The sequence below is a fragment of the Geospiza fortis genome, unplaced genomic scaffold, assembly GCF_000277835.1.
Source record: "Geospiza fortis unplaced genomic scaffold, GeoFor_1.0 scaffold650, whole genome shotgun sequence".
In the NCBI taxonomy this organism is placed as follows: domain Eukaryota; kingdom Metazoa; phylum Chordata; class Aves; order Passeriformes; family Thraupidae; genus Geospiza; species Geospiza fortis.
The window spans coordinates 19,194-46,941 of NW_005054598.1; the positions used below are offsets into that span (position 1 = coordinate 19,194).

A 27,748-nucleotide genomic window follows, 5' to 3' on the forward strand; every position below is an offset into this window, starting at 1 on the left:
AGCAACAACATATTTTCTTTGCATTCTACAACATGTTTTGTTATAATTCTTTTCACCAGGCTTATCAACATAAGCTAAAGCTAGCCCTTATAGGTCAAAGTATTTTTGGACAAGAGGTTTATAACAAGCTGAGAAAAGAGGGACATAAGGTTGTGGGTGTATTCACCGTGCCTGACAAGAATGGACAAGCTGATCCTTTGGGTAAGTGTAACCTGAATCCAAATGTAAAAATTACAGATGTACATAATTTTCCTTTTCATTAGAAGCTTATATCTATATGGGAATGACTTGCATATATTGCCTTTGATCCACTAAATCCAGTACAAGACCTATCCTTTAGCAAACCCCAGTCCCAGAACCAGTTTAACCTTGTCCATTGTCAGTACTTTAGAAAAGCAACTTTTAAAGTAGTTTCTAAATATGCAGGGCTGTATATTAAGGTATTGGAAAACCAAAATTAATTTGGATATCTTATTTGAATGTGCACCCTAGAAGTAGTCATTCTGAACTAGATCTGTATCTTACAGCAAATAGCTGCTGAGCCTATATTCAAGTGCAAATGTCTGTCACCTGCTTCCTTGTGCTGGCTGGGACACTCAAGGCACTGAGCCAAGATTGTTTATCCCGGGCTTTCTGCTCTTTTTAACAAGCTTGTGTGTGGCAGTGTACCTGCAGAGGCTGTTTCTCTTCCATCTGGACTATGGAAAACACATTCAAAAGGTTGGAGGAGGCTTTGCTCTCCCTTTTTCCATTGTCGAGGTGCATAAGGATTTTCTAGGCTTACTAAAGAAAGAAGTTTTGCTTATTCAGTTTTGTACTCATTTTATTTAGAACCCAGCATGGCAAAGAAGCTAATTTGGAGCCATCTGAATTGTCACTTTTCTTTGTTTTTTGTTTCAGTGACACAAGTTCAAAGACAGCGAGTTAATATGATTAGCAAATAAAAGTGCCAGAATGGAATGTATCTTTATGGAGAATCTGAAATCAAAACTACATTCCATGAGCTGTTTCAATTCTCTCTTGATTTGCTTGGGGGCCTTTTTGGTGGTTTTTGTTTTGTTTTGGTTTTTGTTTAGGGTTTTGTTTTTTTGGTTTTGTTTGTATGGTCCTGACATGTTTTTACAGAACTCTCATGAGGGAAGAATCAAACATAAGTTTTGCTTACTGGTGCTGTGGTGTTCACAGACTAGCATGTAATTCTCAACTCTACCTCATTAAAAGATTTAATCACACTTTGGAAGAATTAGAGAAGGCAACTATCACCTTAGAAAACAAAAAATTGACTATCCAAGTCTGGTTGGATTACATTATATAAAAAGTTTATGTACAATATAGCATAACTTGTTTACATTATATAAATTATTCTTGTACAGTTGTTATGCTAACAAAGGCAACAAAGTAAATCTTCCAATCTTGCAATCATGTATTTATTTTTAACTAAAACCACAGGATTAATTTAGTCCAATCTTTCCTGATTGGGGGAAAAAAATGAAATTAAATTACTAGATAACGTCACTTCTTTTTACTTCCAGATGATTCAAAAGCTTAAGTCTCAAGTGTTTCCTGAAGTTTTCTGTGCCCTCAGACAGCTACACTCTTTGTTTTCTTAAAGTAACTTCAGTACACACTAACTTGCATGGCATAATATTTAAATAAGAATTTACCTAAGATTTAATCAACAGGCTAAAGATGCTTCTGGTCAAGCTCAAGATCCAATTTCACAGACAAAAAGAGAAAGTAAAGTATGAGTACCTGTCTTTTCTGCTTCATTGGTACTTACTAGCCATGTCATAAGAGTGAACTGAAGTTGAGATTTACATAAGATGTAGGAAAGATAATCAAAGACAGAATTAATAAAATATATCCAAGCACAAAGGTTTTTAAACAGCATACAGAAGAGCACTCTGTGGTCACATAATTGATGATTCACTTCAGTTGTCATGTCATATGTCTCTGACTTGAATTTTTAACACAAAATGAAAAAAAATAATACTATTCTTGTCCCTCAGCACTGGCAGCGGAGAAGGACGGTACTCCTGTTTTTAAGTTCCCCAAATGGAGAGCTAAAGGCAAGCCTATCCAGGAAGTAGTTGCAGCCTACAAATCAGTTGGAGCAGAGTTAAATGTCCTTCCATTCTGTACACAGTTTATCCCCATGGATGTTATTGACTGCCCAAAACATGGCTCTATTATTTACCATCCATCCATCCTACCACGCCACCGAGGAGCTTCTGCAATCAACTGGTGAGTTCTGTGCATCAGAACCACGTGTTTGTCATATTAGAGTGCTGGTCTGCACCTGTTACTCTTGTAAATGTTGCAGTTCTCTTGACTTGCAAGCGCTCTGAAGGAACTTCTCTGGAGCAGCTGACTATTTGGTACATGAACTGCACTTCATACCTGGGATTCATTATTATTTCCAATGTGAGCTCAGCCGTTACTGTGGGAGGATCAGTGGTGTGAGCTGTACATTCATATATTTTACTCACATGCATGAATCAACAATCTGGAGTTTCCATAAGCAGAACACTGCTCTAGTGACTCATCCCCACAAACACTCGATAACTATCACAGGAATGTCTGATACAGATCCTAAGATTTCACAGAGTGGAAGGGAGAAGAGAGAGCCCACAAGAAAAAACTTTATCTCACAAGATAGGCTCAAATCATCACCCTAAAAGAGCTACACTGCAAAAATGGACTCAATAGACTCAAACCTGGCATTCTTGTGACAACAGAAATGACATTATCACAGTGTCTAAATTCAGTAAGAAATTATCTAAATATGGAGAAACAATTTTAAAAGAATCTTACAGGCAGCATGATGATTATCTGAATCCACAGTGTTGTGGATTCAAAGCAAAAGCATACTTAGTTTTGTTTAATTTTAATCCTTCCTGGAAAAAGTACTAAACTGAAATACTTAAACAGAGGTGTTGAGGAGACTATTAGAGAGGTAAAGACTTCAAAAAGTGTCACTTGTGTCCAAGTGTGTAAAGTAAAATAGCATAAACTCAGCAGAAAGTGAGAGTGACACAGTCCAGAAAATACCAAAAGAACCAGCTTTTTAAGGCACAAAATGTAATACCAACAATTCCTCTAAATATGTTAAAGGTGGGAGGCATGTAAGTGGTAGAGATGTGGGATTTAACAAAGGTATTTTATCAAAGAGAATACCACAGTAGGAAATTTGTATTGGTATTCAGGATGGAGGAGCTCAAGATGTTACTATCCTACAGTCCTTCTTTGTGTGGAATAAGTCAAAACAATTCTTTTGAGCTGAACTGTGAGCAGAAGACATTTTTGTAAACTGATGAAGGAGTAAGAAACTCTTTGTCAGGACCACAGGACTCCAGCAAATTAGAAGTTGAAGATTTGAGATGACCTGCAACATTTCATTTTCTTAAGGTTACCTTGATGCAGGTGACTGGGAAATAGCAAAAGCAATACCAGTTTTAAAAAGGCTGAAAGAGAAAGCCAGGAAACTTTAGATCAATGACTCGGTTAAATCTGTAGTAAGGAATACACTTTCTATGCAAATGAGTAAATGTGATAATGTGAGAGTAAGAAAATGAGAGGTCAAATTCAAAGTTAAGAAACATTACACGATGCACACAAGGGGGAAACCCCCACGACTATATATAAGCAGTGTTAATTGTTGTTACTCAGAAAAGGATTATTGTTACTCACCATGTAAGGATCCATTCATTCAAGAGTCGGACTCGATGGTCCTTGTGGGTCCCTTCCAACTCAAAATATTCTGTGATTCTGTGGTCTTAAATACTGTCTGCATCTCAGTTGGAACATGAACTAGCTAAGTTCAGAAAAGGCTAAGAAAGATGGTCAAGGGTACAGGACAGTTTTCACATGACTGGAGAAAAGTGATGGAGTCTTCAGACTGGAAAAGAGGTCATTGGGAAGGACATACATTAGCTGAGCCATGGAAGACATGGAAAGATGAAAAAGGAATGATTGCTCATTCTAATCAAAAGTCAGGGAGCAGCCAGCAAAGACATCAAGTAGTAGAATTTTTCCAAATAAATGAGGTCCTTTTACTCCATGCAGTTTGTTATTAAATTGTGCAACCTCGTATCTAGAGAGCTCTAAAAGGATGCTTTTATGGAGGAGAAGTTCATCAAGATGTATTTAACAGGAAGGTGTAGACACAAACTCTCTTTCAAGAAGTTCTTTCAGCAAGTGCAAAGATTTGCAGAAATGGAATGTATTACAGTGTTGTATCACTGTGTCTTGCTCTATTTTGCATATTCCTTCTGCAAAAGGAATCTCTCTTCTCCTGCCCTTCTTAAGTAAAGGCCATTGTCCTGAGGCCTTTAAACTAAATTAGGATTTGGCCTTGTCTGACTGTTGTTGTGTTTCACCTTCTCATCACTTGCTCTAATCACTACTTTCACATATTGTGGCTACAGCCCTGTTGCTGGTCAGACCCTTTATCCCCACCAACCAAGAAAACCTTTGAGAATTAGGCATGGTTAAACATAACTAGGTACAAACAAGGGCTCTGGGGTGCAGAGGGGTCCTCACTCACTTCCTTTACAGTCTCTTCCAGCTGCTGCCACTCTGTTATCAGCAGCCCTTTGTGGAGGGAGCTGGTGGACAGAGGAGGGGACACACAGTAGTTCTTACCTTGTCACCTATTCAGCATCAGAGACATTTGCTTATAAAACCTTCTTTTCCATGCTGAGGACATCCATTTCTCGCTAGAAATTTTTACATCATAAAAACCAGAAAATATTTTTACATAATAAAAAACAGAAAATAAAAAACAAAAAAATTCTCACGTGGAATTTTTACGTAATAAAAAACAGAAGAAATGCAGCTAAAAATATGAAAGATCTGATAAGGGCTAGCCAAACTTCTGTAAGCTTTCACTTCTGTTATACCTGCCAACTTTCTCAGTTGTCTTTGGAATTTGTCCCTTGTTCATCCCATATGTACTTTTGTGTACTTCACTCATTTTAGTAATGCAGCTTTCACTGCTTATAATTAATAATGAATTTTCCTGTGTATAAGCCAGATCTCAGACAATCCTGTTACAACATGGGCTGCTGAGGGAATTCTTACATGAGATATGTATTACTTAAAATAGCATTGAAGTTTGCATGCATACAAATGACTGAAAACATGCAGGAAATATTTTTCTCACCATTTCTGGCTGCTCCCTTAAACACACTTGAGTCTGATTTTCCATCATTCTGAGACACGTGCCAAGGGAGAGCTGTAAAATTTTAGGTGGCAGAAGCTCTCTTTGGATGCAGAAGCAGATTCTGAGCTGAGGTAAATCAGCACAGGTCTAATGTAAGCATTGCTATGTTCATGCACAGCAGCTCAGAATCTGGCTGAAAAGCCTTAATTTTGTTAATAACTTTTCCTTAAACAGTTGCATATTTATAATTTTCCACTCTGAGTTTAACTCCTTTTCAGCTGTGTGACAAATGTACTTTCCTTGTTGACCTACAGATGAGCCATGAGGCTTAACTAATTACAGTAAACAATCATTAATTATTAAGATAATATGCTGTTAGATGCTTCCATCTTTCAAATTCTGTCATAACTGTTGCATAGCTTTTGCTCTGAGTGTCTTACCATTAATAATACTTTAAAGGTAATTATCACAGTGAACTATGTGAGACAGCCTGGGTTCACTTGCAGCATTTCCTATGTCACTTTGTGGGAACCATACATGAACAGTGTCAAAACTGTGGGTTCCTGGATGTGAAGTGAGCAGTGAAAATACAGCAAAGATTGTTAGGATTTTTTTTCTATCTTCCTGAAGAAAATGAATGTAAACATGAATGTAACATGCGAGTTGATATTCCTAACTACTTTAATTTTTTCTGTATTTACTGTAAGTATTTTTTATGCCTAGGACTTTAATTCAAGGAGATAAGAAAGCAGGATTTACTATTTTTTGGGCTGATAATGGTTTGGACACTGGACCAATACTTCTACAGCGAGAATGTGATGTTGGCCAAAATGATACTGTGGATGACCTGTATAACCGGTTTCTCTTCCCAGAAGGAATAAAGGCTATGGTACGTTTAACTGTACTAAATACCAGCTTTTTAAGAGGAAAAGGGCTTGAAAGTAAAGGAAAAACAGACAAGATATTTGCATTTGGGAAGACAGAGGTTGTGATACTCAGCCAAATCCTAGACTTCACTGGAGCTGTGGAGCTGCCCAACAGCTGAGGATATGACCTCAGAATATTTGTTGCTGACAGCAGGCAGAGCATTCTCTTTCCACAGATGGCATGAAGTTGAATTTGTTTGGAATGTGGCTCCTTCCATACAAGAAAAAATCTTTTAAAGGCTCAGCAACAGCAAAAAATTAGGTGTGAGATTTTTAAGAAAAAACAGCAGTATGGTGTTTGAGGCTCAGAGTTCTGGTGGATTTGCTTTGGGTTTTCTATGCTTGTAATTTTTTGTATTTTTTTAAGTGAATAAAAGAAAATGCACAAAAATACTCAGCGTTGCTCCTTAGGGATTTTTTTCTCCCTTCATTTAAATGCAGAAAAATTACTTTTTGGAGAGAGAAAAAGGAAAAAGTTGAATGCAATCATACTGAGGCACATTTTTGTTCTGAAAAATTCAGACAGCTGCTCTGAGTTTGGTGACTAGGTACTCCCATGAAATTCTGGAGGCTATTTCTTTTGTCAAAGAGACTCAAGGAAACATACATGTTTGTTCAGGGCAGCACTGGTCCCTTGGAGTTTGGAAATACTAGGTTTAAAAAAATTGAAACCAATTCACCTTGTGGCAGAAAGTCTTATGCTGTTATTCTGAAGTATGACTGAAGAAAAAAAGGTGAACCAAGCTAACATTAAAGCTACTTTTTCATGTAGGTGGAAGCTGTACATCTAATTGCTAATGGTAAGGCTCCTCGTATACCTCAGCCTGAAGAAGGGGCAACATATGAAGGGATCCAGAAAAAGGAAAATGCAGAGGTAGTGTGAAGTAACACCGTTTTTTTGTGCATAGAAAAGTTATTAATTCAGATTACAGTAGCAGCAATATGAAGTTAACGTGAATTTTAACTGATTTGTTTCCTTACCTCTTTTTCCTGGAATACCTCTTAGGATGCATGTAATGGAGCCCTAGGTTAAGTTCCATTTTCCTTTCAGCAGTTACATATATTTAGAAACTTGGCATCCTATTCAGGATCATGTACAGGCAGCTAAGAGACAGCTGCAATTTCAGTGGATTCTTAGTAAGCCACCATACTTGCGAATACAAAATCAAATCAAGATCACTCTCTTTATTTGCCAATGGGCCATATGAAATTCTCTACCACAAATACATTTGATTTTAGGAAAACAAAGTTTTGGCACCTTTCCTTCTAGTGCCAAAAAATAACACCGGCCATATAAACAACAGATAAAAATATTAATTGAATTCCCATATGAGAATTATTTTATCTAAGCACCCCTACTGCATTAGATGATCTCATTTGTGTTTGAGAAGGTGTGGTGGTGCATCCTGGCATGTCTTGATTTCCTAGATCTCCTGGGACCAACCTGCAGCAGCTTTGCACAATTGGATTCGAGGGCATGATAAAGTGCCTGGAGCATGGACAACAATAAATGGACAGGTATGCTCTGAAAACCAGAAGAATATTCTTATCTATACTCCCTTTTTGACTCTTTTTTATTATAAAATTAAAGATATCTGCATACAGGTGAATATAAATGGCTGTTACACTGGAGTAGCTCTAATCTGATGACTTTATGTTTTGTGTATATCTAGAACAGGCACCTAAAGAAATACGCAGAACACAGTAGTTAAGAGTTTTTTAATAGCAGAATTAATTTAATTTGAAGAAAGATAAGTACAATATATGAAAAAAAAAGAGACATGGTACAAAGGTATGAAGAGTAGAACAAACTGTGCCAGTCATTTTGGGAAGCAGGTAGGCATTACAATATAATACAGCCCATGTATAGTGGCCAACATCACAGTATGGACAGCAAAATGAAACACTGTGGGCTGCTGAAATAACAGAGGATTTCATTTTAAGGAGATGTGGGCCTAGATAGTTTGCAAAAATAAATCTATGAAATTTTATAGAGTGAAGTGGTCCCTCACTGTGGGCATGCACTGTCAAAAGCTGCTCCCTTTCCTGCACTGGTTGCAGTATGCACATTGTTACAGCTCAGCTGCTTTGCAGGTTTAGGCAATTTGCAAAGTTTTACTTGTTCTGAGTTGTAAAGATCTAGAAATGTTGTAACATGTTTTCCATGTGTAGGTAATTATATTTTATTTCCATTATATTAAAGCTTCAAAACAGTATAATAAAGTTGTTAAAACTTTACAGCACACCTAGAACCTGCGCACTTTTAATTACATTTCTTTTTAGGTGGTTACTTTTTATGGCTCATCATTACTTGATGCTTCAGTGCCTGCTGGACAAGAGCTGACAATAAAAGGTGCTTCAAGACCAGGACTTGTAACAAAGAATGGTCTGGTTGTTTTTGGAAACGATGGGAAGATGGTAAGTGCTCAGTCTGGCAAACATAAGCATGGATGGAATAGTTTTAGCAAGAAGGGCAAGTAGTGTGGAACTGTCAAGCTAGATAAATTCAGGTGCTAACAACTGACAGCTGATTCACTTGGAGTTTTATCAATCCTCTACCATCCTATAGAGAAGACATTCATGTTGTGCTTTTCACTCAATCCATAGTAATTTCCTATGTGGAGTAAAATCTGTTCTTACTAGGAGAGAATTTAAGAGACAGGTATGAGTGGCCTGTGCTAAATTGCCTGCGTCATATCAGATTTCCTGTAAGCAATTTATTTCACTATTTCAATCACTCTATTAATGCCTAAAAACTCTTCACCCAAGGATGTGCTACCTCCCAAACAATTTAAAATCATATACTCTCATTTTTCAGGTACTAGTGAGAAATCTGCAGTTTGAGGATGGAAGAATGATCCCTGCATCTAAATACTTCTCTGCTGATGACACAACTGCCCTGGAACTTACAGAAGAGGAGAAAAAGATTGCAGAAGATATCAGAGTAATTCCCTAAACTGCTTCAGTGGGATATTATTCAGACAAAAACATTACATACTTATTTTGGCAAGGCATATCTTTTGTTTAGTCATGCAAGTAAATTTTTGATAAAATGTACTCAACGTATATTGGGGATGAAGGTTTAGTTATTGATATTAATTCAGGTGGGGATTCACTGGTGTATTTGTCTCACTTTACAAAGTTTTCTTTCAGATACAGGTGATACAAAAACAGTCAGTGCAGGCAGTGGTAAATATCTACAAGTGATGAAGGTGGGGTGAGGAAAAACAGACTGAGTTTCACCTCATAGAAGTGAGATTTTCAACACTGGTAGACTTGGACAGTTCTTGGAATCTTTTTTTCACTGTGCTGTTCATCGCTAGGATGTGCTCAGAATGGGCCTGTTGGACAAGCTCCAGGGAGTCTCAAAACAGCCTTCTAAAAGCAAAAGGCAGCAGTTTTCTCACTGTACCTGTGTGCACTTCTTCTGCCACAACCACACACAAGGGGCTGGCTGCCAGAGGGATGGGAACAACTGGAGCAGAAAACTCTCATAGCCAAAGAGGAACTTTCCTACCCTCTCCTGAAATCCATCCCTCTGTAGTATCAGGGGCTTAGCTGAAAGCCACATTTATCATTAAAGTTTTGTGCCGGAGCAAATGAATCATAGATGTCTTCCCTTGTGCTGACTCTGCTGCAGGGTTATTAACTTTTGGCACAGGTCAGGCAGCTTCATGTACTAGTATTTTAAGCTGCTGATTAAAGATTACCTTGAATCTGCTTGCCAGCAACCTAAATGCTGCCTGAAGCTATTGAATGACTGAGAAAATTATGAAAAGAAGTATAAAATGATCAATTGATGACACTGCCTGCTAACTGTGAAACTCATTTATAATTCATTGAAATATTACATTACCAGTTATTGAACTGTTTATTTCTCCATCTCATGCATGCAGCTTAAACTACTTCTCAGCCTTGGCCAGGTGCCTGAAATATCATCAATCCATTCATAAAGTGCCCCAGGCTGTCCTTGCCTATACTGATGACACATTCTGTAATGCAATAGGAACTTATTATTTGGAGGATAAAACGTCTTTTAAAAATGGGCCTGAAAAGTTTTAGCATTGCACCATTCAGGTTTCTTGCTTTATTGGGTAAAATTTCCATGGACAAAATACTACATTTTGATCATCTTATTGTATTGAAAAATTTCTTGTCTGACATCATGTCTCTAGACTGTTTTAGACCCTCTTAAAATAACTTCATGTTTTAGAAACCTTTGAAATAATATATGTTGTAGGTACTAATACTATAGAAAATACAGTTGGATAAATACTTTTTGCTATTAGATGATTATTCATTATTGTCTCTGTTATTGTTCTGTATTATTAGGCTATTTGGAAGAGAATTTTAAGCAATGTTGCTGTGATTGAGGATTCCACAGACTTCTTCAAATCTGGAGCATCCTCTATGCATGTTGTCAGGTAGGAATATTCAAAATAAGAAAATTGTAAAGCCAAAGTTAATGAAAAAAGTTGTCATGGTGCATTTAAATCAGTGGTGTTAAAAAACCAAACCCCTCTATGTTTTCCAATAACCTTAATATTCCCTTTCTTACCTTGGAAGCATGTGCAGTTCTTCTCCCTAAGTTATGAGATATTGCTGTAATCCTGCTCTTTCTACTGAAGGAAAATTCCCCTTAACTTCAGGAACATCACGCCCAGGGGAGCATGGTGATGCTCAAACCTGTCTGTGTGCAGCTACAGGTACTTCCAGACCAGGGGACTGACTGGGAACCTGAGCAAAGACCTCCCCAGAGTGAAAGAGAAACCTTTCACAGAAAGAATTGAGCCCATGCTTAAAGATGCACTGAGTTTGTCATGGCTTGGGTCACCTCGTTTGCCTTCTTTTTGCAGCACAGACCATAATATAAAACCAGCATTTTTAAACAAACTGATTATTGTGCTGGTTACCCACCAAGCTCAAAGTCCTCCATATTTTGGCTGGAGTAGTCCCAAATATTGATATCCAATGGCATATCAATATCTTCTAGTAATTGATTTTCAAAAGTTTTATTGAGAGTGTTCCAGAAATGACATTTTCATAGCATCCACAATTAAGCCAACAGATTTCAGGAAAGTGCATCATTTTTGTGCCCTTGTCAGAGAAACACACACACACATTCACATGCATGCAAACTGAGGCCCAGTTTTGATCCCTTTTGCCCTTCTAATGATTCAATTATCTGGAGAATTCTTTAATTTTTTACTTAAACTTACTCCTTCTTCAAAATGTTTAGAATGCTAGAAGAGATCAAAGAGAAACATTGTGGACTGCAGCTACAGAATGAAGATGTGTATATGGCCACTAAGTTTGCAGACTTTATTCAGATGGCTGTCAGAAGACTCAGAGGAGAAGGCAAAGAAGAGTTAGTCACTGATTATGTAAGGCCTTTAATTTTGCATTGTTGCTTAGTCTTTCCTGGGTTTTAGGGGAGGGCAGACAATGCATTTTATTAGACTGCTTGATGCAGAAGGAAAGCAAACTACTTGGTTATACAAACTTCTATATATTTGTATCTGGTTTCCATTACATTTTACTTCTAACAGCTGCATATATAGGCTAAAATGTGTCTGGATATTGGCTGCAGATATCAAAAGCTTGTTAAGCTACATTAAAATTTTAGTTATTATAATTTTAAAATAATTTAGTTTTTATTTCACCCAGGTTTCAAAAAATATGAACAACATGACTGTGAATATGCCGTACCAATGTTTCATAAATGGGAAATTTATAGATGCTGATGATGGAAAAACATATGACACTATAAATCCAGCAGATGGATCAGTAAGTAATTTCTAAATATGATTAATGCCAGTTTATTTTATTGGTATTGCCTATTAAAAATCTGAAACATCACCTGAATATTGCTAATTCTAAAACTTAAATTTTAAAACTTTAATTTTAAAGTATAATAAATTAAACAACATCCTGAAATAATTTCAAATTTCAGTTTATTTTACATTTTGCGTATTCTACAATTTTTTCCATTTGAGTCAAGCTGCAAAGCAAAAATAACCTACTTCTACTTCAATTACTACATCACTTTTTACACCCAGCTGAACATTTTACCTTGATTTCATTCTTGTTTAGCTTTGCAAACAGAAATTGATGGAATTTATTTGCTAAAGAAGTGTTTCTTTTAGGATATTCGGTATATTTCTGTCAGTAATCAACTTCTTTCTTTTTTTACTTTTTTAATAAATCTGCTACCTTAGGGTAATTTTGACACGAAAATGTCCCTTTAAATTCCCAGTAAAAAAAATAACTTTTCAATAGCAAAATACATACTGTTGCACTTTAGTCCTGAACTACCCAGTATTGGTTGAGCAAATCATAACTGTGAATTATATATAAGAGAAGTGATCCTGATGTCCATGTAGTTGCCATTTAATTCTGAAGTAAATGAAGTCTTCTGAAATCAATGACAAAAATTTCATTATCATTAGAAGTCAGACTCTGATACTTTTCTGGAAACTCATTATAGAATGGAATGACAGTCAAAACCATTCTGTGTTAGGATTTACAATGTGTGTATTTAGAACAAAATCATCATAAAATACTGTGTGTTTATGGTGGTTTATGATAACAGAAGCTCCATTCCTTAGAAATGGAACATGTGGGAGTTGCTTTAGCATGTTGAGATATTAGATTGTGATACCACAGAAAAAGACTTCCAGCTTTTGTTGGAAGTGTAAAACCAATACCACATTGGTTTTATATATGGAAAGAGAGGGTGAGATCCAGTGGGACAATATAGTATAAGCAGGGCAACCCTGATGAAGGGAAGAAATGACAAGGAGAACTCCATTGATATCAGAAGGCTAATTAATTACTTTATTATACTATATTACATCTAAACTGAATCTGCACCAGCACTCAACTCAGCTGAACAGAATCTTGTCCCTGTCTGCTGACCGACAGTCTGGACATGCACTTGGCCCTGATAGGCCAATAAAACAAAACACCATGGGTAAACAATCTCCATATTGCTTTCTACTTTTGCACGAACACAGGCGCAGCAAATGAGATAAGAATTGTTTCTTCTTTCTCTGAGGTTCCTCGCTACGATTCCCAGAAAATATACTTGGGAAAGTGTGCCTTGCTTTTCCCACAGGACAATGCACCTTACTTTGAAGAAAAAGAAAGATTAAGGAATCTGTCTCCCTGCAGTGTCCTCCAAATTCTGCCACCTCAATTGTGTCTAAACTTTTTGCAGCCCACGTGGCTTGCCCATGACAACTGCCACTGATGAGGATATTGTTTGCTTATACCCAGTCTAGAAATTTGGGATGAAGGAGTAACACTCTGTATCCCAATGTTTCTTTTTGAGCTAACACAATGCTACCTTTGCACAGGTAATAGCCAGTGTATCTTCTGCCTCAGTGGCTGATGTGGACAAGGCAGTGGCAGCAGCAAAGGAGGCTTTTGAAAATGGTGAATGGAGGAGGATGAATGCGAGGGAAAGAAGGCTACTCATGTACAGGTATGTACAAGACAGCTTGCATTTGTTTCATTTCCTCAAATCTTGTTTTGTTTCTCTGAAGAATTGTTGTATACATTTTCTGAAGGTGATGGATGTTCATAATCCCACTGTCAGAGGATCCAGACTAGCCATCTTTTTATCCCAATTGATTTCAGTGTAGCAGCCTCAGCTCTTATCCTGCCAACCTTTCTTGCATCAGAGAAGAACTTGTGGTCTCTTCCTTGCTGCCATCCTTTCATTATTATTTATGAATGGAAGCAAAGAATTTGAGCAAAATATATTTTAAATACTTGATGTCTTCATTTAATCTATATGAGTTTCATTGCAAAGATTGAGAATTCCCTTGTAAACCCCCGTCCTTCCATATAAGTGAGGCTAAGCTTTAAAAACCGTCCATGTGAGTTAGGTAGGCAGAGATTTGACCTTGCTAAGCCTGCCTGCATGTGCACTCCATACAGTAAATATACACCTTCATTGCCACTAATTTTGAAGTAGACTGTAACTGATGCTAGATTTTTTCAGGATCATATGCCAGCCTCTGGCTAAAGACCCACTGTAGGACATGTGTTATGGTCTGCAGAGAAAGAATTGTCCTGTGCAGGAATTTTGTAAGCTAATTCAAACATTTACCTGAGATACTTTTATCTCTTTTTTGTATCTGTCTCACCATGTCTAGTTAATGCCTGGTTCTTATTTTTGGCCGTGTTGCTGTTGGTTCAGAAGATAAGCAGAGGTTTTGTTGAATTAATGCTATTTTAATGGTGAGCTTTGATTCTTGAAGGGGTAGAGGTGACCTTAGAAAGATGGCAATGCTGACTAGATAGTGTGAGCGTGACACAGGAGGCAGCTAATAAAACCCCAAGTATTATAGATTCTCCATATGCAGTATGATGCTTCTCCCAATCACAGGGAGAACACTGTCTTGCAAACTTCAGGTGACTAGAAGCGTCAGTGCTTCCCTATAAAGAAAACCTCTTTTGTGGGCTATATGAAAAGCTTTCAATGCTTTTTCAGGTCTAAACATGCAAATGAATGAGCAGACATGAGTAAAGAAGCTATTTTTTCAGGTTTTTTCTCCTGAAAAAATGCCACATTTTATAAGACATTGCAGGAATCTTAGCAAAAAAGAATGAAAGCAAAGCGAAACATTCTTATCTTATTAAGTATGTGACCAGGCCATGGAAAAAGGCCTGCAGGGCTCTTGCAAAGTTAGTAGTTATCACAAGAGAAAATGGGCAAGTCAGAACTGAACATTAAATACTTATGTTTTTCACAAGTGTGCACATATTGAAGGCATGCATAAACTTGTGCTTAATTTGTATCAGGAATGTAGAGTGCTTGAGAGACAAAATTAACTCTGACCTAAAGAGAAAATTTTAAGGTGTGAAAACTCCTGCTCTGTTTTAGACTTGGAAGATTTGCAAGAATAGCTATATTAGGTATAGAAAAATACAGTTCCCTTACACTGGGCTGGTTATCCCTGGATTAAAAGCTTTGCTTAGGTAAATCATTCTTTAGGATAAAACACCAGAGTGTTTACGTTGCAAACCATTCCCAGAGAGAGATAAAATCTCTCTCTGGACCACCTTAATTGAAATAAGGCCCCTTGTTCTCTGGCCTCTGTTCAAACTGGAGATTTTGAGTGCTGAACCAAAGAGAATGTGTGTGCCATTAAAGCTCCTAGCTCTGCTGCTTTGTCTTAAGGAATCATTAATAGAAAATATTAAGCACACTTTAAATGGAACCTTCTCCTTTGTCCCTCACATGCCTAAATCCATTCTCTTACACAACACTGCCAACGCTGTGACCTGTAGCTGGGTCTCCAAGATACAGGGGGAGTATCTTGGGTACTTGGGTACGTTTTTACCCTTAAAACGGGTACTAAAAGAGCATTTTCCCACATCTATGCAAATGATTTAAATGGCCAGAATTTACATAATGGAAAAATTTCACAAGTTTCACACCCGGTTTTGAGTACTCTTTACAGGATCAAAAATGCACTTTTCTTAAGCTCTTAAAATCATGTGGGAACACTGATTATGTATCTGAGTACAAAATCACAGAGGGAAGTTGAAGAAAAACATTAATGCATGTGAGACAATATGGAGAACTGAATGTGAAAATTCTTTGATGCAAACAGACCTGAACAGGGGACACTAAACTAACAGTAGTGCCTCATAAGTACAGGTATCAATCTGTGCAGATGTATTTTTGAGACACTGATAGTTATTATCAATTTAGTAATACTTACTACGGTCTTACTTACACCTTAATTGAGTTTGCACAGGTCATGTGTTCATTCAGTCTCTACTACAGCCAATGTGAAGACATTTGCAGAGTAATGGGCAATTGTTCAATCCTTCGCTGATATTAAGGAGTAGTGCCTCCACCTCCAAATTTAGTGGCAATGCTGTTTTGATTATGCTTCTTTGCCACACCTAATATAATTTTAGATGTAATTTCCTTTAATGCGGATTTTTAACATTTATATTAAAGACTTGCAGATCTGATGGAAGAACATCAAGAGGAGTTAGCGACAATAGAGTCTATTGACTCAGGAGCTGTCTACACTTTAGCTCTGAAGACTCATATTGGAATGTCTGTGCAAACATTCAGATACTTTGCTGGATGGTGTGACAAAATTCAGGCAAGTGAATATGTAAAGGAAATGATCAATGGCAGTGCTTCTCTACACTTCTTTTTTGTTGTTATTCTTCTGAAACAGTGCCAAAAAGTAGTAAAAGGAAAAAGTTACTGAGGAATCAAAAACTAAAGTGAAACCAGAATTTTAACTAGAATGGGTCTCCCTGTCAGTACAAAAGGAAAGTCCACCTCCATCTGGAGAATACGGATTTAGAATGGGGCTCTAAATAGTGAAGAAATCAGCTGAGGTGTCACAGTGGATATACTTGCTTGGTCAGCTCTTGGTTATTCATGAAGCAGAATGTTGCTGTGCTTATTAAGCAGGTAAGTGCAGAGACTTGTGCTTTGCTGCAGTCTGACCAAGGCTGGTGAGTTTGCTTGATGGCAGAACGTGTGGCACACATTCAAGAGCATTTCTTCCAGTATCTTTAAGACCAATTAAGACCAATCAAAATATCATCCAGTTTTGTTTTTTTTTTTTTTTTTTTTTTTTTGTTCATCAGACCCTTGATTTATGTTCTCCCATACTTTTTTTTTAATCTGTGCTGTTATTTCACCCAGATGACAGTCAGGACTTGATTACAATATCCATAATAGGAAATCATACAGTAGAAGCATCTGTGTCCCTTTCTCTCATGAAAAAATGCTTGTGGTTTTGAAGCCTACTCTGTAGCTTTCTGAAACATACTTACATGGCAAATATATTTGTTATAAAAGTTATAAATCAGTATGAAGATTTGTCCCTCCTTTGTCTTTTAGGGTGCTACAATTCCAATTAACCAGGCCCGGCCAAACCATAATCTAACATTCACCAAGAAAGAGCCAATCGGGTGAGTGTCACTTTTTCTTCTTAGTGACAGATTTGACATGCAGAAAAGTCATTGAAAAGCTGCCATCAAATATGTAATCTTTCCCTGTTTTTCCCTACCTGAAGTGTCTGTGCAATTATTATCCCCTGGAATTACCCACTGATGATGCTTGCATGGAAGAGCGCAGCATGCTTGGCTGCAGGCAATACCCTTGTACTCAAACCAGCTCAGGTAAGAGCAAAAAGAAATATACAGATGGCCCAGATGCAGAATGATTTAGGCAATATAGCAGATTTCGCTCATAGATTGATCTGTCATATGTTGACTGTGTCATATATTTGAAAGTGCGTTTGTAATAATACAAACTGCCATGGTGATAAAAAGTATTGATTGACTCAAATTCTGCTCTGGTGCTAATCTCATTTTCAAGAATTAATTATTTTCCATAAGAAGCCATCACTTCTAATATGCCAATACTGTAAGGTGAATATTGTATCAAAGCTAAGATGTATTGAATGTAAAAGGTATCATCATGCATTTGATTAAAACAGGAGACCTAATCTAAATGTTTCTACTTAGGTCACACCTCTGACTTCCTTGAAGTTTGCAGAACTCTCAGCTAAAGCAGGATTTCCTAAGGGCGTTATAAATATACTGCCTGGTTCAGGTAAAACTTGAACTCTTTATTTTTCTGGGAGAGGTCATGCTAAAACCAGTGAAGTTCTTCACCTTTTTGAAGCTCTGTTACATAGATCTGTTCACAGGTACTAGGCTTGCAGCTTTTCATGCAGTGATTTCATATGTTTCCAGAAGAGAATTGGAAAAATCTGGCTTTAGTTAGCGGTAGGAGCTGTCAGCCTACACCCTTTACAAGTTCACACAATTGACACAAACACTCTGGAAAAGAACGTATTACATACAGAGAAACATGTTCACTTAATTGTGAAGCTTATTCATAGTCATAGGAATAAAGCTGCAAATATAAATAGGAATGTGATACTATATTTGATTTGTGGTGTAAGCTCCTTCTCAGCAGCTCCAGTGCTGCTGCTGGAATAGTAAAAATTGTCCATGTACCATCCAGTTACACTGCTTTCCTCACTCTGATAGGTGGCTTAGTGGGACAGCACCTCTCTGAACATCCAGATGTTCGCAAAGTTGGATTCACTGGTTCAACACCAACTGGTAAACAGATCATGAAGAGGTACTCTCAGCAAAAGAATCATAAATAAACCCTGCTTAGTCTGGTTCTGAAGTACCTTACTAGATATGTTGTGCATGTAGCAGTAATGAAAAAGCATAACTATATATGGTTGTTTACCCCTATGTAGAATTCTGTTAAGTCACTACTGGACAGTAGAGGTTTGTACATTTTCGCTAGTTATGATTCAAAGGAAATAATGGAAAAATATATTAAAAATTGGGTTTATATTGCTACTTTGGGTTTATATGACTATTTTTATTTTTTACAGTGCAGCTGCTAACCTGAAGAAAGTTTCTCTGGAACTTGGTGGCAAATCACCATTGATCATATTCAGTGACTGTGAACTTGACAGAGCTGTAAAAATGGTAATGTTACTTTGAAGTAAAATTTATTCAAAGCCTTTGTGTGCATCTACACTGCAATATTCTTCTTGACTTGACAAGAAAAATACCAGGGATCCTTTACATGAAAAACCTTGAGATCTGTTAGAAAACAGACTCATATTTCTTTATGCCAGCACAATTTAACTGTTCATGCTGCCCCAAAAAGGCAATACTACAAGAAATATACATTAGCAATTACAACAAAACAAAGAATTGAGCTCCCTATTGCCATATAGCTTTTAGTTTATGAATCGATCAATCACTCAATCAATCAATCATGCATCAATTATCAATCATAATAATTCACCTTCCCTACCAGCCATATTGTGTTCAAAGTTCATAAATAAGATGTTGCATTGGTAATATCCTTTAACATAAAGCATTAAACATCTGGGGTCACAAACACTGCATACAACCTAAGGGAACAGAATGGAAACTGAACAAAATGCATATAAGTATTTATGGTTTTTTCCTGATCAGGGTATGGGAGCAGTGTATTTCAACAAAGGAGAAAACTGCATTGCAGCTGGCAGGCTGTTTGTGGAAGAATCAATTCATGATGAGTTTGTTAGAAAAGTGGTAAGATATTCAACGACTAAAGTTTAAGCATATGTTTTACTGTGGCAGAAGGATCCACTAGTTTTATACACACTTATGTTTCTTATTTTCAATTGCCTATTTTCTCATTATTGCTTCTGATAGACAGTGATGCTTCTCAGGGACCTCTTACATGGTTAAAAGGAAGCATTGAAGGGAAATATTTGTACCAGTAATACACAGATAAGTGGCAGTTAAATAGATATTGTACTTTCAGTGAAAGTTCATATTTGACTAGGAAAATAAGATTACAAATAATTACTGAAGTCAGGTCAATGTGATTGAAGAAGGCTTCTGTAAAGTCAAAAAAAGGAATATAGGAAGCACAGCTAGAATAATACAAAGGTCGCTATTAAAAAATGTAATAGTTGCCATGCTGTGGCACTGGAGAATTCATTTATTTTGCTTAAGAACAGGAAATATCTGTCCTAAGTCATTGACCACTGGTAAAAGTTAACATTTTACATGCCTATCTTAATAGCAGAAGATAATACACACATGAACAAAGCATCAAAAACTTTCGGAAGTAATTAGAGATTGTGAAACAAAAGACAAAGCCTAATTATAAAAAGGGAAAAGCATTATATCTAAGAATTCAATATTTTCTTGGATTCCATCTTCCTAGCACCAAAGACAGCATTCCTAATTTCTGGTCACTTTTAACAATATTGCTGTGTTATGTAACTTCATTTTAATTGGGTAACCTATAGGTTGAAGAAATAAAAAAGATGAAAATTGGTGACCCACTTGACAGATCTACAGATCATGGGCCACAAAATCACAAGGCACATTTGGAAAAGCTGCTGCAATACTGTGAAACTGGAGTAAAAGAAGGAGCCACTCTAGTGTATGGAGGAAGACAAGTACGTAGACCAGGTAAAAGGCTTTCCAGAGATATTTAGAACTTTTACATTTTATGCAAGAGCGGTCATGATTGTCTCAGTATTTTGTGGAGTTGCAGTATCGTGGGAACAGTACCAGGTAAGCCCATGATACCACAGAGCTTTCAAATCTCATATTATGAGAAGCTGTGCAAATAAAGTATGAGATCTTTATTTAGATCTTACAATCCATCTTCTTTTTGGGTAGCAAGAAAAACAGTGGCCTCTGTGACTTGCTGTAACTTTGTCTTCCTGCTGTCAGATAACAGGGTCTTCCCCCAAGAAGTCACCTGGGCTGTGGCATGCAGAGACCTCCCAGCCTGGCAGGGAACAGCACATGTTGTCACTGATGTACAGGCTGTTCTTTTACCCTTTTGTCTGCCATTTCTCTTGAAGTGCATGCATTTACATTCATACTTCATTCATAATTATTTTCTGTTTCAAGTTGCAAGTTATTTATGACCTCAAAGCATGGGACAGAAATGGCCTGGACAACAGCAAACTCTTAAGCACTTTCACCATGCTCAAAACCATGCTCTATCCTCTCTTTAGGTTTCTTCATGGAACCCACTGTATTCACAGATGTTGAAGACCATATGTATATCGCCCAGGAAGAATCCTTTGGTCCTGTGATGGTCATCTCTAAATTTAAAAATGGGTATGTTCTCGTCTGGTTACTGTATTTTCACCCAAAGTGAAGAAGTAACAGCATACACAGTAGTTTGTAAAATCTTGTTAGACCAATCTGAATACCTAGTGTTTAGTGAAACATTTTAGTGAAGTTTGTGTGGTAATTGCAACAGCTTGATCAAATTACAAGATGTGTATTTTTCCTAGTGGAATTACTTATTTTTCCTGTTATAGAAGACTGCAGTGTTGTGTATTGTGTAACACTGGCACATTACTTTTGCAAATGAAAATTCCTCTATCTATTTTGTAAACTGTATTTTCTAATGTCTTTCATTCTGGATCATAAGAATTATTTAGCATACAGATGAGTTTAAAACACTACATAGAAACTTCACATAAATATTTCCATCAGGTTTCATCTTCTGCAGTTTGATAATAAAGTTAAGAACCAGCCATGTAGAGAACCTTGCACATCCATAAATTCTGTAGTCTTAACGAACTGCATTGAATTTTTTAAAGTTTTAAACTACTGTTGATTTTTGAAGCTGTATGGAGATGAGATGCAGACAGAAAATAGTACTCTGGAAATAGTCTGAAAAGTTATGTCTTGATAGCAGTTTAAATTCCAGCTTTTATTCTGCATTAACTTGTAAAGCTGGACACAATTTTAGCCAACTGATTCATCATCTGCTTTACAGGCATTTTTGTATTGCTCTAATTCCCAAGTTGTACAGTAGCAACATTTCCCATGACATTTCTCAGTGTAGATATTAATCTTTGAAAAGTGAAGTTATGAGCTTCATGAGCTTGAAGCAAGGGTGTGAACTGCCATGGATCTGTTAGATTGACACACAGATTCATCCTTAATAAGGATGAATCTTTTAAAAAGCTCACTGGAGAAGAAAGGCCATGGGAAAAGTTGCTTCAATGACACTTAAGGTAGAAGGTTGCTAACACTTCTTTATTTTACCTAGTTGCAATTAAATAATTTATTTCCCCCACAGCGATGTCGATGGAGTATTGCAACGAGCAAATGCCACAGAATATGGCTTAGCTTCAGGAGTTTTCACAAAAGACATAAACAAAGCTCTCTACATCAGTGAAAAGCTAGAAGCTGGGACAGTTTTTATTAACACTTACAACAAAACTGATGTGGCAGCGCCATTTGGTGGATTTAAACTGTCTGGCTTTGGGAAAGATTTAGGTAAGTTGTCCCCTTCCCTCATTTATTGTCTCAGAGTCATAATCAATGAAAGAATTACAATCCTTAACCCAATTCCTCTCCCTCCCTAAATATTCCCACTTCAACACTTCCCATTCAGCATTTGCTGTACATTTGCTAAATAACACAGAATATTCCTCTCCAACTGCTCTGAGAGCAGACAAATAAATTACAGCTTTTAGAGCTCTGTACAGGCTACAAAAGACTGTCAAGTAACAATGGTATCGGCCAAAATATTATTTACCTCAGAGAGAATGCTAATTTAGGTTTCTCCTCTAGGTAAGACCATGGGAAACTTTTTATAGCTTAAAATGTCACCAAAATTTGTCAACAGACACAGAAAAAGATGCATTAAAAAACACTCTCTTTTCAAAACAACTTTTTAGAAAAGTGAAGTCCTCTCTGTCAAAGAAGCTTTGCAAGTCTGGACAGATCAAGCTTCAGGGCAGAGAAAAAAGGAAAATCTATTTTCATTCACACAACAGATTTTTGCTTTTGGAATCTTCGAAGACATTTCCTGAAACCAAAATAAGTGATGATGTCAGGGAAAAAAAGATTACTGATTTTCACACAGCTTCTCTATCTCTGACCTTTAATAGAAGAGAAACAAAGTTCATAAATACAGCTATGAGTCCCCAGTGGCCATCCAAAGACGGCTACTGCTTGGGGAGCTGCTTGTTAAACCCAGTTCCTTTTTCTTCCACATCTGTTGGGTCTGGCCCCTTGTCAAACCAGGTCTGTAAATCGCAGTGGGAAGGTAATTAGTTTTCACTGTTCCTTAAGGACTCAAATATTGGCTACAGTGTTTCACATTTTTTCTTTATAAAAATTACAGTGTGACACAATTCATTTAGCTGCTGTTCTAACAGGTGAATATTGTGCTTGTACAGGTGAAGAAGCTCTTCATGAATATCTCAGAACCAAAGCCATCACTGTAGAATATTAAAGTAACAGCTTCACTTGGGAAGCAGACTTTCAGCAGAGTTTGAAGCTTGATTACCACATGAAGCGCTTGATACCACACCTAGGACATGCTGTCTGCAGTGCTACAACCCAAAAAACAAATACTCATTCCATGGATAAGTTTCTACAAATTAGGTCCAGATTTTAGTCTGACAGACAATGGCTTTTGGAAATCACCCTGAAGTTATTTAAATTATGTAGCAGCAACAGTTGGTAGCACAATTTCCCCCCATCCTCCCCCCACCATAACCCCCCCAAGAATATGGTTCAGTTTCTGTTTTTTAAATAGAACTGAAGAATAAGTTCTCACACACATACTTAGTATTTCTGTGACATAATGTTTACATGATCATTTTAAATCCTTAGTCATTAGGCTTCCAAAGTTGAACTAGAATATACTAATTATGCCATTTTTGCTATAAACCAGTTTAGGTTTTATGGTAGCAGAGAAACGCTCTGCTCTGGTGACTTTTCAGCAGTACAGAAAATCTTTGTGCCATAAGAAGTAAATCAATGCAAGGAAGTGCACTTACTATGATCTTTGTATAGTACATACAGAGTTCAATATTGGTGTTAAACTATGCATATCAAGCTAAAGTTACTGAAAATATTTTCTACCTTTTTGTTGATACAGAATGTGTGATCTGCCTGCAGTTTGAAAGGTGGTTACATTAATGGATTAAAATCACATTTTGTGTCTGTGCACATGGACTGTAATCACTGTTTCATACTGTATGATTATTACTTTGTATTTCACACTTTTGGGTTCTTTTTAATCTCTGGGAAAATGCCTTGTTAAATGACCAAGGTCAGATATTGGTTTTCAAACTTTTTTCAGTTTGGAAGAAATTTTCTATAGATTGAGACCTTATTTAACTAAGCCTTTTAAGACTCCTTGCTCTTAGAATGCAAGAACACCCAAAGCTTCATTTATCTGTGGGCTGCTATTAAAGGTAGCAGTCTGATTCTTTGATCCCCATCCTTCTCCTTCACTAAAATACTCCATGGTTTAATCAGTAAATCATCTTATATTTAAGCCACATTGTAAAAGAAAGACTAGAATCCCTGTTATTTCTTACCACAAATACTACAGAAATAGGTATTAAAACTAGAATTTTAAGTACAGGATTCAAAATAAATTCTATAAATAACTGCAGATTTCAAGTCGTGACATTAAGTTTAATATTTGAGCAAATACAGTATAGAAAATTTTACTTTTATGGTGTAGAAAATACAATGTTCCTTTAAGAAACAATGACATCCAGAAGCATGACAGATTCTTCTGAAATGCAGACTGATCTATGAAGTAAATGTAATAGCCCAAACCATTGTATTTGATCAATCTGAGGTAAATAAAACAGACACATTTTCACTGATTCTGGTTTCACAATTGTGTCAAGCTAACTTAAGTACAGGCCAACTGAAAATTCACCTTTTCATCCTTCTGTCACTAACAAAATGGAGATTGGAAACATGGCAGGGAAATCGGGGGATGAGAAGTGTAGCTTAAAGCCATCTTAACACCCCAGAGGCAGCCTTGATCCTTTGAGTATGGAGGCTGTTCACAGCTACAAAGGTTTCCCAGAGGAGCCTCTAAGCTCCCTGTGCTGGTGTGGAGCCCAGTGCAGGCACACAGGGTAAGTACTAAGTAACCCTTTGCAGAACTCTCTGCTCATGGCTGTCCTTACCCAGGCTGGCTCAGCTGGAAATGAGCTCAGCCATGGCTCCAGTGTTGAGCAGTCACTGCCATTGATGCAACGTAGACATACCTCTAGGATACTTAAAGATCATGTTAAATAGTGAAGAGAGTGTACATAACACTTCACAGTACATGGAATATGAAAACAAAGCTTTTTTACTAGTTAACTCTTTCTTGCCCCTGAAGCAAAAACTTCTATCTTCCTATAAAAAAAAATCTTTATTCAACAAAGAACAAAGCAACAGAACAAGAATTTTCAACTTTCAAGTGCCCCTTTACTCTAGCTGTTTTCTTGGTGTAATCTACTATGAAGTGCATTTCCCTGTTATTTGATGAATAAAATTGCACTTCATTCTTCAGAAACCCAGCCTCCCGCAGCCATGAGCAGATCCTGAATTCTCCACCATATAAACTATACCATTTCACGGGATCCTGAGAGATGCTACACTGGGAAACAAAGTGGTTTTAAAGGACAACTCTTTGAAGTGAAAAAACATGATTTGGCTGGTTTGGGGTTTTTAAAAGTAAAGTAAGATGGATTTACTCATTTGCTTTGCTGTCCAAAATTTCTATTTTGCCCTTTTCTCTCTTTTGTTTAGGAAACTTAATGTTGTCTACTGTCACTTCATCAGTTACAGAGTCATCTTCATCAGATTCTGAGTCATCTTCTGAAGTCAGTGACTCTTCATCTGTATCAGAATCACTCAGTTCAACTACAGCCACATTCTGAAAAAAAAATCTTGGTTTACGTGTTATATATACTACATATATACACATATATATACACACACACTGCAGCACTTCTGTCACTGGAGTAAAACAAGGTAAACACACTAAACAGCCTGCTACCATAAGAAAATCACAACCCCCATAAAAAAGACTTCTGGGTTTTCCTAGGGTTTTACAAATATCATGAAGCAATTCATCAATATTACTGGCCTATAGGAAATCTAAGGCCATATTTATATCACTGTCAAAGAAAGAACTTAGTTAATAGCTAAGATTGTTTAAACTAGGCATTTAAACTGACAAGCAGCAGGCAACAAAACTACTTTTCAGTAAAAAATTCAAATTAAAACATTTAGTGTATAAGGGATCTTGCCAAAAATACAAACACGTGTAGATATAGATATTAATATAGTTTATATCTTATAATGTAGTAGTATTCAGGGCACTACAACTACACTAAAATAACAAGCAGTTTAAGCCACCAAAATATCTTTTGAAGAGATCTCCTATATCCATATACAGAGCCTTAATTTTTGAGGTCTGCTTAGTCAGAAGGCATTTGGCTGGGTCATGCACATATATCAACTTCAAAATAAAGTTTTCTTATATAAGCATGGGGCTGCAGCACTTCAGTTAAAACAGAAATAAAATATGTATGTGACTGTAAATAAACAGACAAATAGCAGCAACAAAGGATCACAACAACACTAACAACTTTTCTAAACCCAAGATCTAGTCATTCCTAAAAATACCAACAAAGCTGAGCTGAAAGCCAGTTATTACTCTTACACTAAAGCCTTCTGTTATGCCTTACTAGGCTTTATATTGTCCAGTTTCTAAACATAACCACCTAGATGGCATTTAAAATACAATTTGTGACTTTTGATTCAGAGTTGTAGATTCAAAAGCATGTCTTATTCCAGTCTTAAACTACTAAATCCCCTGTGATTAAATTCTGCAAGTATGATGGTAAAGACTTCACTTTATCTATCATATTACTCATTCTAAGATCAGAGAGTTGTTTTAATTCCATCTAGATTGATGTTAAAATAAAAAAAATATATTTACCATTTCTATAACTCCTTCTGTTTCACTGTCTAGATGTTCAATATCAAACTGATGAGCGGGTGCTGTTACCATTTTTCTTTTGAGCTCATCATTTGCCTGGGCCATCTGTGGTAAAAAGCTCTGTACTCGGTCCAAAACTGAAAAGATATATACATATGTAAAGTCAAAGAGATGCTCGTTAGTGTTCACATTTAAACCTCAGATATGAGCCTTTATAACAGATTCCATTTCAACTGTAATTTCCAGCTTTCTACAATAACTAAGTATAGACTGAAGGTCTCAAAGAAGATGGAAAAATTAGCTGCAGCAGGTGCCATGATAGACTAATGAAAGGTCAACATAATTAACAAAAGAAACTCTGAAATTAAGATGGTGGAAGAGAGATGGAAGCTCCAGGTTGAAGTATAAAGCACTTATCCTCTACAGCTCCAGTAGGACTTCACAAGAATTTTAATGTAATCAATGGAATTAGGAGAATCACACTCATAACCCTTCCTCGGAGGAAGACAATATTTTCACCTCCAGAATTTCTTCAAATAAACTGCTCCACACATGCAGATGAGCCAAACACTAGTATTCTTTCTTTAAGAAGAGGTATTATTTCAGGTGAGCTCCACAAAGATCTAACAGGTATAATCTATCTTTGAAACACTGTCATTTTTGAAGAGACTTTTATCCAACAAAGAATTTGATGTAACAATCTTTTTAAATTTCAGTGCAATCACAAAACATGAAATAATTTGACAGGAATCCTTTTTAAATTAAATGCTTTAATACAACAAATATATCATACTGAGAAATTACTTCTAAAAAAGAGCCCCCCCAAAAAATCTTCTAAAAAAGATACTGGGAAAGAACAATCTTTAAAGCTGTAATGCCAGCATTGCAAAATCTAATTTTGCAGCAGCAGCAGCAGCAGCAGTTATGTGACTCACCAGTGGGGCATGTAACTGTAATGGGAGGAGGATCTACCACCTCTAGAAACTGAACACATAAGCTGCTCCCTTTTCAAGGAAAGCACCAAAGCAAAAGTTGTGTCACAAATGTTACCTACTACTTGACACAGTACCAGGGACAAGCTCCTCCGTACTTACCACTGCTCCTTGGCACCTTAACCGTCTGTAAAGTTGTGGCCTTCTTGCTGCTACATTTTGAATTAATCAGCAAAATGTCTTCCAGCCCTGCGAACAAACGGAGTATTGAAATGCTTAAGCTGACAAGTTCTCCATAATTGCCATCAGCTTTTCCTGCTCTTGGAAGATAGACTGGGCTACACAGGCCAGGGGTCTCAGCCTGCAGGTCACCTTTCATACACTCCTTGAGTTTAAGCTAAAGTTCCTTAAG

At 36.9% G+C, this 27,748-nt stretch overlaps 2 protein-coding genes across 2 annotated transcripts; one reads left to right on the forward strand and one right to left on the reverse strand.

The window, feature by feature from the left end:
- ALDH1L2 (aldehyde dehydrogenase 1 family member L2) lies at positions 1–24,284 on the forward strand. Its single transcript, XM_031064515.1, has 22 exons — positions 1–201; positions 2,010–2,244; positions 5,888–6,053; positions 6,863–6,964; positions 7,519–7,608; positions 8,374–8,508; positions 8,909–9,034; positions 10,423–10,514; positions 11,330–11,474; positions 11,758–11,877; positions 13,449–13,576; positions 16,073–16,223; positions 16,979–17,049; positions 17,154–17,259; positions 17,608–17,695; positions 18,139–18,232; positions 18,501–18,597; positions 19,096–19,194; positions 19,923–20,088; positions 20,646–20,751; positions 21,728–21,927; positions 22,836–24,284. The coding sequence occupies exons 1-22, from the start codon at positions 33–35 to the stop codon at positions 22,889–22,891; spliced, it is 2,742 nt and encodes a 913-aa protein (XP_030920375.1). The 5' UTR covers positions 1–32; the 3' UTR covers positions 22,892–24,284.
- On the reverse strand, positions 24,067–27,748 carry CUNH12orf45 (chromosome unknown C12orf45 homolog). The gene is made up of 3 exons (XM_005430075.2): positions 27,499–27,748; positions 26,405–26,541; positions 24,067–25,333 (listed from the first exon to the last, which is right to left on the reverse strand). Exons 1-3 carry the CDS (start codon positions 27,713–27,715, stop codon positions 25,148–25,150), a joined length of 540 nt encoding a protein of 179 aa, XP_005430132.1. The 5' UTR covers positions 27,716–27,748; the 3' UTR covers positions 24,067–25,147.